Below are 13,436 nucleotides of genomic sequence, written 5' to 3' on the forward strand. Positions count from 1 at the left end.
CTAACACTGCTCTTAGGAACTGCTTTTTTTTTTTTTTTTTTTTTTTTTTGTTTTGTTTTGTTTTTATTTTTTTTCCACTGATTTCACCATATTTTTCTCTAAGAGCAGCCCTAGGCGACCCCGCAGGCAGGTGAGACCTCCCCAGCTCTCCTTCTGTGTCCGGATGCCCTGCTGCCCTGCTCCCACCACCCCACCACCATGCTCCCACCACCACACAGCCCTGCTCCCACTGCCCAGCAGAAGCATGCAGGGCACCCAGTCCACCCCATCCCATCCCATCCCATCCCATCCCATCCCACCCCACCACATCCCATCCCACCCACCTCATCCCACCCCATCCCACCCCATCCCTTCCCATCTCTTCCCTTCCCATCCCCTCCCCTCCCTGCCTCTCTCGCCCCCTCCCCGCCGCCCGCCCTCTCTCCCGGGGCCGGGAAGCGGAGGGAGCCGCGCGGTCGCTCTGCATATTAATGAGCCGGCAGCTTTAAATGAGCCCTTTTAAAAGAGGACACGCGGGGGAAAGCGGCAGAGCTCGGGCAGCAGCACCGCCCGCAGCCGCTCCTTCCCCTGCCCGCAACCGCCCCGGGGACAGGGACCGCGACAGGGACCGGGACAGGACAGGACAGGACCGGACCGGACCGGACCGGACCGGACCGGACCGGACCCGGCGAGGGGATAAATTAAACCCCCCGGGGCTTTTGAAGCACCCTCTGGCTCACCATGAAGCTCCTGACAGCGGCTTTGCTCCTGCTGTTCATCGCGATGTGCTTAGCCAGTGCAGAAGGTAAGGGTCTGGGTGGTTTTTTTCTGGCTATTCCTATTTAAATTTCTCTCCGGGGGGTTGGTTTTCCACTATTTTTTGATTTGTTTCCTGAGACCCCCGCAGAGGATCTGACGGTCCCCTGCATGTCGGGAAGGTGATGCATGGAAAGGCGTTAGGCAGCCGTGGGTGTCCCCAAAGGTGCAGGCAGCAGGGAAGTGCAAAGCTGGGGTTCCCTGCAAGCCCAACAGCCCCCGGTGCCGGGCACCAGGCTGTGCCCCAGTATTCAGGAACACACCTCCAATATCTCCTGAAAGCGCACCCTGGCTCGCACGGGGAAGACAGAGCCGGGTTTGACGTGGTGGCACGAACTGCACCGAGGCTGCCAGCGTGCTGCTTTCCGCTGCGCAAAAAAAAACACAGCTAAAAAAAATGCTCAGCTTTTGTCTGGCTGCGAATGCATCGGAGCACCCGGGAGAGGCAAAAGGACTGAAAGTCCCACAAAGTCCGGGCGGGACATGAGTGCGGTGAGAACCTCACCGAGAATTGCATTTGCTTATTCACTTTAAAGTGAGTCCCGACTCTTTCATTTCCTCCTGTTAAATGCAATCACATTTAATCACAGCAGGTGCACTTTAAAAAGCTCCCTTATTTCCCGAGCCTCAGAACACACGTAGTGCTCCGAAGCACACTTCTCAGGGAGCCGCTACCTTTCCGTGGGACGTAGCAAAGGAAGCATTACTCTTTTTAAGCTCAACAGCGTTACAAAATTCAGCTTTTTCCACTGAGGCTTGGAAGACCGAGCTGGAGTTTGAAGGGGCACACAGGCTGCGGGCAGGGACGCTTGGTATGCAGGAGGCTCTGCAGTAAATGCCTTCTCTTCCAGGCGTAAAGTGCAAATGTTCAAGAAAAGGTCCTAAGATAAGATTCTCTAATGTACGGAAGCTGGAAATAAAGCCGAGGTACCCGTTTTGCGTGGAGGAGATGATTATGTAAGTTTTCCTTCGTTTCTTGCTCCCTGTTTCCCTGTCACTGAGTTGCATTGCTTTACGCTGCAAGTTCCCTCTTTGTTCTTTGCTTTCATCGTGCCGTGGCACTCCCAGGAAAAGTCATTTGCTGTAACAGATGCAGTAAAATTTGTAACTCTGATCAAAAAACCCAGTGATCGGTTTTTGACAGAGTTGTCTGCTCAAAGGATTATTTCCTGAGCAGGCAGCAAGGAAAGGAGAATCGTAGGTTTGAGTGGAAACAGGGACAGACGCTACTGCAGGCTGCTGCTGGAAAACCCAGAACTATTCACTCAAGTTTCTTTGGATGAGCAGAGTAAGAACAAGAGCAGAATCTGGTCCGTGGTGGTTTCTGCGAGGAGCTGTTATCCCAGTCAGTCTGATTTTTTTGCCTGCCTCGGCAGGCAGCAATCCATCCCCCCGTGCCCGGTGGGAGCACCCTGGGTGTCAGCGGGCGCTCCCCTCTAACCCTCGCTGCCAGCTGTGAGCAGTGCTGCTGGGGTCGCAAAGCAATAACATGGTTAATTAAAGCGAGGCAGGTACAGGGATTTTTGATATCTCTGACAGCTGGCTCAAGAGGAGGTGTTTTTTTCCCCCTCATTTTAAATACGGGTGGTTTGTGGTGTTTTTCTCTCCTGTTTTGGATAATTTACAATGCCCCGCAAAGCACCAGCATGTGGGGCTGGATAACAACAGAAGGGCAGGTTAACAGAGAAGACTGCAATGAACTCCTGTCACCTAAGAGGGGAAAAAAGGATCCTGAGAGCAGCCGCACACCCCAAAAAGCTGTGGACTGATTTACTCCAGCTTTCTCTCCCCATCCACATCATCTCAGAAAGGTGCTGTAACAGGACCTCAGCACCCTGCCCCGCCACGCTGTGCTCTGTAACATCCCCGGGGCCAAATCCTGCCCACGGGTCTGGCACAATCACGGCGATGCCCCAGAAGCCTCAGAAGTGGCTGGCCAGGCTCCGTAGGGGGTACAGAGGAGGGACAGAGCTCCACACCGGGCTTCTCCGGATTTACACCAGCACCCCCGCAAGCAAGGCACAGCTCAGGGACCATCAACCCCAATTTTCTGAAGCCAGGACAAGCTAACGGCGACTGAAGAGGAGCATCACTGCCCCAATCATCTCCTTGTAGTTTTACTTTCTTTGCATCGACCTCTGAGCAGCAGAAGCGTGGGGCAGGGGAGCGCTCCCTCCTTCCTCCCACCCCATCAGCCCACGAGCAGCAGGGCCAGGCTCGGCAGCCAGCAGGGAGACGAGCACCCGGGTGAGGAAATACAGCTCCTTGATGCAACTTCTCGCTTGAAAAAGAAAGCTGGGAAATCAGCAACGCCTTGCACGAGCGGGCTGGTTGATGCTATTCAAGCCCGGAGGCTCTCAGCAGCTCTGGGACAGAGCCGTCCCATCGCTCTCCCGTGCTCCTGGGGACACCCGTGGGTCCAGCAGATGTGCTGCCATCACTGCCCTTCCAGCCACCCCACCACAGCCTGAGGTCTGTACTGAAACAAAGCTTAAATTAATATTTAGAGAGCCAGCTGATCAGGAGTCTCCGGACAAGGCACGGGAGAGCTGAATTCCTGCACCCCCGTTTTTGTTGCTGCGGTGATTGTTTGAAATGAGCTGATGAAGCTGGTTCCCTTCCTGCCTTCCTCAAATCTCTTGTGAGAGAAACGTGATGTACGTGGTGTTTGGCAGATTAGATGTGGGTGTGTGGATGCATTTTAGGAAGGAATGTGTCTTTGGCCATGCTCCCCCAGCAGAGCTGTGGCACAGGGTATGAGAGAGCTGAACTGAGTCCTCGGCCTGGTCAAAACCCCTCAGGACTCAAACCAGGACCCTGGTGGCCCTGGGGACAGGGTGCTCATAGGCAGAGCTGCAGGAAAGATGTGTGGGGCATGAGGCACAGGGGGGTCATAGGCTGACCCAGGGGTGCTCATCCTAGGGCTGGAGGGATAGACATTCCAGGAGGATTTGGGCTCAGGGACTTTTAGCCACCCAAATCCCTCCTGAGGGAGCTCACTGGAGGTGTAAGAGACGTGGAGCTTCAGCTAGCTCCTAGCCTGGGCTATCAGGTCCTACAGTGCCTCTTCTTGTCTCCTTACACCTGCCAAAAAATCTTACAGCACGCCTGCACCCTAAGGGGGCATGGCCAGGAGACCAGAGTAGGGCCAGGTTAGGTCAGCATGCCCCAAAATGCCACCACCCATGGCTGTGCCCTCAGCACCAGGGAGCGCACAGGAATCACTGGGGACCATGGGGACATCACAGGGATGTCCTCTCTGCCATCCCACCTCCAGAACTGAAAACCTACACCTGGCATCAAAGCAAAGTGTCTGTGAGAAAAGCCTCGGTTGTTCCCCGGAGAGGCACACACACCATGGATCTCCTCCTTACACTGCTCTAGTCATCCCCGAGCTGCCTTCCTTCACTCCTTCTGGTACACAACTGGGACTTGCTGGTTTCCAGAGCTGCTCCTGCTCCTCTCCTCCCAAGATTTAGCTTGCCCATCACTTTCTGGAAATGCCTTCTGTTTTCGGTCATACGGAAAACTCAAGCCAAGGTCTGACACCAGGCAGCACAGACAGCACGGCCAAGAAGGTGGCTGCTGGATGGAGAAACGTCACACTAACCTCAAGACCCTTAAACCTTGCATGCCTCCTGCCTTCGGTGAGCTCCTGGATTTGCTCCCCTCCTCTTCAATGTTCTGATCCCCTCGGGGCTGGCTGAGAGTACCCTTAGAGCAGAAGCAAACGCTAGCTTTCAGCAGAGACCCTGCCCTTACGTTGTCTGCAGCCCCAGAGGCTCTCAGAGGCCATCAAATGTTCCTCCATGCACTGGGGAAGGACCAAGCCCTCACAACAAATCACCCCAAAATTGCCCCATTCTGGTGAATTCAGCTGGCACCTGCTGGAGGTGGAGTGGAGACGGCGAGCAGGGAAGGAGGTCAGTTGGATGGGAAGAAGAAATTGAGCCCAGTGTCCAACACTGACCTAGGAAACGTGGTGAGCCCCTCAGCTGGGCTGAGAGAGGCATCATTTTACGTTGAGTGAGGGCCGTCCCCTCTGCACCAGGGGGGGAGTTGGGAAAGCTTGCAGGGGCTTCTTGTCGGGCTGGGGGAGATACAGCTCCTTTCAGAACCGAACCATGCTAGAATCCCATCGATATACACAGATAGTTCTGGGTTTCTGCCGTTGTTCTGCTCATGCTTCTAGCAGTGTTTAGCTAATTCCATTACAATATTTTGGTTAAATCGAAAACGGTTTCCCTATTACGGATGGTATTCACAGAAAATGGGAAAAAAATGAAAATGAAAAAAAAAAAAATCTAACAAATTTTAGTTTTTTAGTCAGGGTTTTTTAATCACAAAAAATTAGTTACAAAAATGGAAAACCGTTTGACTTTGAGTCCTGAGAAATGGTATCAGTCTTAATGGTTCTGGAGAGCCACCCTCTTGGGAAGCAGCTCCGGGTCTCCCACATCACCTCGGCTGTGGCAGACCGACCAGGATGGCTTCACTGAGTGCCCTGCCACGTGCAAGTGTTTAAATATTGCTGACTGGGGAGGGCTGGGGGGGATCGATGATCCAGGTGGGATCTTTTCCCTTGTATTCAACACTGCTGAGCCTAAGGGGACCTTCTCCTGCAAGGACCTTGCGGCTGCCTGACTGAACCCTAATTAAGTCAGCTATTAACCTCAAAGGAAAATATCTAGCAGACAGGCAGAGCACGCTCCCTGATTAAAAATACCGGGTATGTCTTCATCTGGTGCGACTTAGCCTAGCTCTGTGGACAGGGCTGACACGCACTGATTGATAACAGCTGAAGATCCGCTCCAGCCTTTTTACAACTCAGATGCCTGCCATAGAACTCAGCAAAGAAACCCTGCCGTTGCCTGCCTGGGTGAGCGCCCTGAGGGATGTATGTGGGCACCTCCCCGGAGGCAGAGCAGCGGGCTGGGCTTGGTGCGCTGCCCCTAACCCCTGCTGGCTTCCCTTGCAGCGTGACCCTGTGGACGCGGGTCAGAGGCGAGCAGCAGCACTGCCTGAACCCCAAGCGCCAAAACACGATCAGGCTGCTGAAGTGGTACAGAGTATGGAAGGAGAAAGGCAGGTAAGCGTGAGTTGGCTCCACGGGTGGAAATTTTGGGGGCGAGTTGGGTGAGCAGTGGTGCACAGGCACGCACCGCGAGCGCTGCAGCCGTCACGGAGGAGGCATCTCATTTCCAAACCTACAAATATCAGCGGATGCTTGATGCGGTTTCTTTCCTGCCACATGCGCTCCTCTCTTCTATTTTAGGATTAGGCTGCTACAGCTATAAATAGTCTTTGTTTTCTGTTAAACTATTTGTCAGCTGATGTTCTCAGCTATGTACGTGCGCTCACCTCCTTTTTACGGGTAAAAAGCCAAGATGAAAATTTAAATTACTTCCACACAGTCACAAGGAAAGCAGTCAGCCGTGCAGGGAAGAGACTGCCCCACTTCATGTCACACACACCAGAACCCACACCTTCTAATGCCACAAAACCTTGCCAATTTTAACTACTGCATCACTCCAGGGAAAAAGTAACTTGCTGATAAGATACACCGCCACCTTCTCCTTTGCAAGGAGGATTAAAATTCCTTGCCTTGCAAGCTATCAGTTCTAGAGAGATGAGAAGGAGAGAAACAAATGCCTGACGGTCGGTGCTATAACCCCTATCCATAATGAAGGGAATGGCCAAACTCCTGTCATGGCCAGGAAAGCACCTCCGTGTGCAGCACAGTCCCCCCAAAGCCCGACCCTTCTTATCCACTGGGGAATTCACTCCCCGAGCCAAATCTAAGTGCAGACAGCGAGCAACAAGCCCCATCTCCTGCAGAGATGAGCAAGGGCTCACCGAGCTCCAGTGCAGCTACACGGGGTCTGTGTGTTTAACACATTTAAACACTTTTTTTTTTTAAAAAAAAAAAAAAAAAAAAAAAAGGCATCATTGAAATGACAGAGGATGCTCAGCCCCAAGCTGTGCACTCAGGAGAGGTGCAGGCTCCCCCTCTGCTGCTCGCCGTCTCCTCCAGAGCCAGGCAGCTGAGCTGGGCTGCAGCCGAAGCAGCATCAAGTGGATGTGTCGGACGTAAAGGGCCTGATTTAAACCAAGTCTCCGTAATAAGTAAACAATTTGTCAGTGCCTTTGGGCCAGCTGCACCAAACCCACCGAATTACTCCCCAGGGGAAGGCAGGGAATTTCAAGTCAAACATGAATTTTTCCCCAAAGCAGCATCGCCCCTGTTTTTTCCCATTCCTTTTTCCTGGATTTCCCCTTCCTTTTGCCAAGGAAGACTGCTTTCACCCAAACGCTTTGCACAAGGATTTTTCAGCAAACAGCACTGCCAGGTCTTCTCCTCAGGTTGTAAACTTGAAAGAATAACACGGAGCCTGCTGTTATTCCAAACGCGACAGATACCCTTAATTTATTATCCATTCTAATGCAAATATACAACTCGTGATGTACTTCATACTTGTGTATGCAGGACGGATTCTCTAGCGGTTAAAGAGTATTATAGGATGTGGATTTCCTCATCTTACATGTCCCAATCGCTGTGGCAGAGCACATCAACAACTCGCTTCCCAATTTACTTAAGCAGAGGCTAAAAGGCTGGCTTCTGGTTTTTAATTATTTGGAAGGGAGCTGCTTCATTCATGGTTTAAATACTTTGCTCTTGGCTTTCCTCCTGTCCAGGGTTTATGAAGAATAAGAGGAAGCGGCATGAGGAATGGAAAGGACTCCCTTGGCTGGTGTAGGACTGGGCTCTGCAGAAGATTATTCCTCTCTCACAGACATAAGACAAATTCTATATTATTATAAAGCACTTTTTACCAAGGGTCAGTTTTTACATTTTATAGCCGCGTGCAAAAGGCTTCCAGATTTCACGAGCATCTGTTGCACTTCAGATTTCACACCTGTCTGCTTTGTACTGAGGTCAGGAAAACTCATGCTCTGCATTTCAAAGAGTTTGTTTGTGTTTTGTTTTTTTTCTTTCTGTTTTGTTTTTGTTTTTTTAAATGTTATTCATTCATACTTCACTATGATTGCAATCGAGCTTTATAAGCTCATTAGGCAAACAGCAAGGTTTGTACAGGTATTATACAGCTGCGTCCCTCCCCCTTTCGCGCTGGGAAGGCGGTGGTGCCTGCCGGGGCGTTGCCTTCATCCCGGGATGAAGAGGAGGGTGCCGCCGAGACGCCACCCGGCCCGACGTGAGGTCCCTCGGCTCGTCATCGAGTGAGTGTGACCACCCCTGTGTGTACCTCTTCTCTTACGGACTCGGGGTCTGGCTGCGAGGTGAAGCGAGCCACACGTCCCCGCGTCACAAAGCATTTCCAGCTCGGTTGGTTGGTTTTTCTATTACCACTAAGGAAATTGTTTTTGCTTTTCCCACCTGAAGTTCTTACGGAAAGTTTGTGGCTTCAGTACTGAGACATTTTAAGCTTCAAGACTATTGTGTATGATTTCCTAGATTTGTAGCAAAAAAAAAAAAAAAAAGCCTTTAAAAGGTACCTTTTTATGAAAAAATATGATAGGGCGAACATATAAATACCTATATATGTTTTAGTCACAATACAACATATTCATTATTTTGAATGTAATACTTCAATGTTAAGCAGTGCATTCCTCTTTTTACAATAAAATAACAAAACTACCTTTTCATTTGTAAATACACTATAGGAAGTCTCCCTATATTATCTTTCTGTATAATGTACTGTACTGCTAAATTATCATATGCTATTTAAATGTTTGAAATATTTAGAAGGTTGCATGCAGATTTCATATTTCTTTCTAAGACAAACGGGAAAAAAAAAAAAAAAGCAATAAAAAATATATTTAAAAAAGCTGACAATTGCTCTTAAATTTCCTTAAACCACCAGGGAGTTCCAGCCATTTCTAATAACAGTTTTAGTGGGAAATTTGCTTTGGGAAAAACACCAGCTCAGGGAGGGTGATTTAGAGTCAGGGCAACTTGATGACAGTGGGATTAGAAAATATTATTCTGGTCCTCTTTAATTCCCTTTCTCATTTTAGGATTTGGACTTAAATACTGAGGAATCCTGCTACACAAGCAAGGGCTATGCCTTGTGCCTACGGCCGCTACTCTAGGGTTATATTAAATAAATATAAACCAACCACCCCAGCTGTATATAAACCAAATAAAATGCAGTGAGTTAGAAGAGGCTTTGGCTAGATGAGGGCAGGTTATAGGGGGAAAGTCAAGCCAGCCCGTGAGCTTACCTTCTTTGTCCTTGTAGCTTCTGCCCTTGCCCGAAGGGACAGACTTTGCACCCAACAAATCTCCCACCCAGCCCCTACGTAGCCTCTCATGATGCTCTCTCTAGATCCTCGCTGGGTTTCAATGCACAACAGATTGAAATTCCTCATACCCTGAACAGATGAAAAGAAAAGCAACAGGCAGGAGTGGTAAAGGCAGCAGGAGCTTCACGGCACAAAGGCAGCCGGAGTCCCCGAGCAGCCCTGCTGCCCTCGCACGGCTGCTCCATTGCTGAGATCGGTGCGACTCCTGCCGAGGTGATCTGTGCTGTCTGGGCTGGACACTCCTCTGGGCTATATCAAGGCAGTGCCTGGTCTCAGCTCAAGAGTTTTCTCCGGTCTGGATAGAAAATAAAGCACGCACACACGTTATATACCTGTACGCTGTGCAGAGCTGGAGGAGAAGGAGCTGTTAGATTTCAATTTTCCTGCTCTGCACAAGGAGGCAGCTACACACTTCAGATTCCTATTAGTAGCATGCTTGAGAAGGGCCTCAGAATATGTAAGGAATAAAAACAAAACCTCTGGGGACCGTAACCACAAGGCGCTGCTTCGGGCCGAGCATCTGACACCAATCTACGTGCAAACCCAGGCCCTGGGGCTTTCGAGCTGCCCCTCGCATTCCTTGAGTCACATTTTAGTGAATCCAGTAGTTTTTCCTTGAGGAGGCTGGATTTCACCATGCTGACAGACTTCGAGAAACAGTTTGTGCTGATTTAACAACTGCTAGGCCATGAATCTGCTGGAGACACACCAGCGCGGTTGCACAAGAGGTGCCTTGCACCACCAGGTGCCCAGACGTGCTGCAGTGATTCACACCTCGCAGGACAGAGCCTGTACAAGCACATCTTAGCCAGGGGCTGGTCTGCCAGACCAAAGACTCTGAAGAAAATTGGACACAGAGGAAAAAAAAAAAGTATTTTCCCCCCTGATATAATGGGAGTCTAGTGAAAAAGAGCTCTTCATTTCAATGTGTTTAACATGAAATCCATCCTTAGGATAAAACCACTCTCAGAAACATGGTTAAAAACCAAGGAAAGGAAAATCTGCTGCTCTGAGGTGTTTGTTGGATGCCTGTTAGACCACAGCTCTGGGCAGGTTGGGTGAGGCCCCACAAAGAGGAGCAGCGCCCGCTGCACTCCCTGCTACTGCAAGAGGAAAGAGTGTGCCGGAATAATGGCTGATTCCCTTCACACCGAAGCGACTTTGCTAAAACATTAAAAATAAATAAATAAATAAAGTATGCAGGCACCTCCCCCAGCTAGGTTTGGTAGCAAAGTCAGGGTTCGCCTTTGTTTCCCCCAGCAGATTTGCAGGTCGCAAGGCCACAGGAGCCCTTTCCATCCCCCTCCCCTATACATAAGCCACATATTTGCCCTTCAGGACTGAAAAATAAAGTCCTGTCATCCACACCTTGGGGACAGGGACCTCCCCGGTGCCCCTGTCCCTCCCTGCCCTCTGCCGTGGGTGTCACCGGTTGAGGAGCAGCGCTCTCAGGTTTTATTTCAATAAAAGCAGGAGGTTGAAGCAAGCAGCTGCAGGGAGAGGACACAATAGCAGCGGGACCTGCCTGGCCCTTTCAGCGAGCGCACTACACGGGATTAGTAATGTTATACAGATCCTTTCACCACTTGCCTTTCACTTGCTCATATACGCTCTGGGTCAGAAATAGCCAAAAAGTTTATTCAGGCGATAGCTGGCTGATGTGCACAGGACAACACGGTCTCTGGGCTGGTCCTGTCCCTGCTGTGCCCCCACTCCTTTGAGATCCTAAATTTGTGGGAACAGAAGCAAATGGGAATAAAATCCTCCACCCCCAGGACTCGGCATCCTGCTGATTTTCTTTTCCCCTCCAAGGGCAGTTCCAAAAATGAGGCATCTCCATCCAGACGCACGCGGCATCTGAGGATCTCACCGACACCAAGTTGCTCAACACCTCTGGGAACAGGCAAACTGGTTTCGGTTGAGTTTGGGTTCAGGATCCAGGAGGCTGGGCAGCCTGTTTCAAAAGCCTTGGCCGCACTGACTTCATTTCAGGGTGGCTCTCACTTTCATCACTCTGTAAATTTTCTGCTCGTGCTGGGATTTCTGCGTGTTCGGTCCGTTCCCTTCAGTGGGAGGCGTGTGGTCACACATGGAGGTAGGAGTATTTCTGAGGTCTGTAGCTCTCACTTTCCCTGTGTTTGCTCAATCAGGAACACTCTGTCTGTCATTCACTGATTTCCCTCTGATCCCAAACTGCAAGGAGCTGAGTGACCACCCTTGGGCCATCACCCCCATCAGTGGCGTTCAGGCAGCGATGCCACAGCAGTGCCCAGGTCACACTAGAGGTACTGAGGTGTTTAATACCCAGCACAAACCCAGAAGTGGGCTCTGGGGTTCTTCCCAAAGACCCCCATTCCTGTGAGCCTGCGATACCCGGGACACTCCTGTGCAAGACCCAAGGGATGCTTGGGAAGGGGCTCAGCCCTGCTTTTGCTCGGGCCAGCAGCTGGAGGAAAGAGGAAAGCAGGGCTGAAAGGACATCTAGCGGCAGCCCCGAGCCTGCTCCGCCAGCCTGGGGACACCTCCAGCCCTGGGGCTGGCTGCTCAGAGGATGCTTACACACAGGGCTGTTCGCCTGCTGTGCATGCTGAGGATGCTGTGGCCCAGAGGACAGCCGGCTGTCACCACACCCGCAGGACCACAGCCATCACACCTGCACAGGGTGCTGCATCACCGCACAGCCCTGGGAAATTCGCTCCCAAACTTGCCCCAAATCCTTCACGAGACCCACAGTTTCTGCCCCGTGGGCCAAGCCGTGTGGATTCGTGCCAGCTTTGCGACCCTCACCCAGCATCTCTCCCCCTGCTGCTGCCTCCCCAGCGAGCCCAGGACCCAGCAGAGCTGATATTCCCCAGGCGCTGCATTCAGTTCATGTCCTCAGACCTGACTGCCCAACTTCCCAACAGTGAAAGAAAAATCACGCTATCACCTTGAACGCCTAAAGAGGCTCCTTCTTGCTGGGTATAAGCATATCTTCATCCAAAACAAAGCCAAGATCCCTGGAGGAAATGCCTTATAGACACGCACTAACATTTATCTGATGAAGAATGAGTGGCGGGTGGATTTCTGGTCCTCCTGCTGACCTCTGTGAAGCACTCATCTCCCCTTTGGTTTGTCCCTCATCTTCTGCCTGTTTCTATTGCCAGCTCCTTGGGCAGAGGCTGCTCCGGTGACACAGGTGGAGGGCACCCAGCCCAGCAGGAGCTGTGCACACAGGGCCAGGCAGGGAGCGGTGACACGGCATGACACGACACACCACGACACCAAGTGACAGGGAGGTGGGCGGCCAAGGCCTGGGAAAAATCACCACGCCCGTGGTTTTTGTTTTTCTTCCCACATATCAAAAGAGGTCGGTGAATTCCTTTTGGATGGGCTTCAGAACCGCAATAAAAAAAAAAAAAAAAAAAAAAAAAAAAAAAAGCCTGCTGTTGTTTGCTTAAGGCTGATAATTACAGGAGTAATTATGATTTATTCCCATCATAAATCTTCGAGCAAGAAAAGGATTTTGAGGCTTGCAAGGTCTGCTGGATGACAGAAGCAAAACACCGCTCTAATTGCCCTTCTTTGTTGTGTTTAATTAAGGATTCTGAAGCGACTGATCCCTGTGTCTTTTCATGGTTAGAAACCTGCAAGGAAAAGAAACCCTCGCTGCAGAGCCACCAATCGGAGCTTTGTTGGGTTACTAGGCGCTCACTGTGCTACATCTGAACACTCGGGACTCCCAGCAAAAGAAGCTTAGTAAAGGAGAAGAAATGTTACAGCAGTTTTTTGGGTTTGTTTTTGGTAGACGTTGGCAATTTCGAGCTCACTTCTAATCCCGGAAGAAATGCTTTCTGTCTTTATCCCTCGGCATTTCTGCCTTATTCCTGCCCATTCCGTTGTGCTGCACAACAATTCTTCTCTGTTACCTTCAGAATTGCAGCATTTACATATTTTTCTTGGGGTTCCCTTCAGCATCTTCTCTAACTCTGGAAGACTTAGCACTTCTGCAAATACCTCAGGAAAAATGAGTGAACCAGGAGCTGCCCAGCTCCCTTCTTCCACCAGTAATTCCCAGTCAGGCACCACTCCTCCCCAGCAGGAACCAGTTTGCCAAGTGCCACCTCTCCAGTTCAATGTGTTGGTGACTGGCAGGGTGTTCCCTCTCCTTTTTGTGCAACAGCTAAAGGAAAGCTGCCAGGGAAATCCAGTTCTTGGCTGCAGGAATCCCTGTGAAGTCGTCACACGTGGCCCTGAGCAATGCCACCAGCCCACGAGCCACCCAGCCCCTGCCTCCTGCTCGGGCTCTGTGAAGCTGAGGGGTGAGGCAGCAGGAC

General features: G+C 50.9%; 1 protein-coding gene across 2 annotated transcripts; it reads left to right on the forward strand.

The window, feature by feature from the left end:
- Positions 1–397: 397 nt before the first annotated feature.
- Positions 398–8,642, forward strand: CXCL14 (C-X-C motif chemokine ligand 14). Of its 2 annotated transcripts, XM_035338901.1 has the most exons (5): positions 398–614; positions 665–784; positions 1,647–1,752; positions 5,774–5,884; positions 7,492–8,642. In XM_035338901.1, the coding sequence occupies exons 2-5, from the start codon at positions 721–723 to the stop codon at positions 7,505–7,507; spliced, it is 297 nt and encodes a 98-aa protein (XP_035194792.1). In that variant the 5' UTR covers positions 398–614; positions 665–720; the 3' UTR covers positions 7,508–8,642. The 2 variants fall into 2 exon arrangements, with proteins under 2 accessions (XP_035194792.1, XP_035194791.1); XM_035338900.1 differs by having other exon boundaries at positions 404–784.
- The last annotated feature ends 4,794 nt before the right edge of the window (positions 8,643–13,436 follow it).

This window comes from Oxyura jamaicensis, chromosome 13 (genome assembly GCF_011077185.1).
Source record: "Oxyura jamaicensis isolate SHBP4307 breed ruddy duck chromosome 13, BPBGC_Ojam_1.0, whole genome shotgun sequence".
In the NCBI taxonomy this organism is placed as follows: Eukaryota; Metazoa; Chordata; class Aves; order Anseriformes; family Anatidae; genus Oxyura; species Oxyura jamaicensis.

Bases quoted from the DNA above. Each gene is read 5' to 3' on its own strand.
- CXCL14 (XM_035338901.1), top strand. From the start codon at position 721: ATGAAGCTCCTGACAGCGGCTTTGCTCCTGCTGTTCATCGCGATGTGC. The intron at 785-1,646 runs GTAAGGGTCTGG...CTTCTCTTCCAG, and splicing joins GTGCTTAGCCAGTGCAGAAG to GCGTAAAGTGCAAATGTTCA. The intron at 1,753-5,773 runs GTAAGTTTTCCT...CTTCCCTTGCAG, and splicing joins TGCGTGGAGGAGATGATTAT to CGTGACCCTGTGGACGCGGG.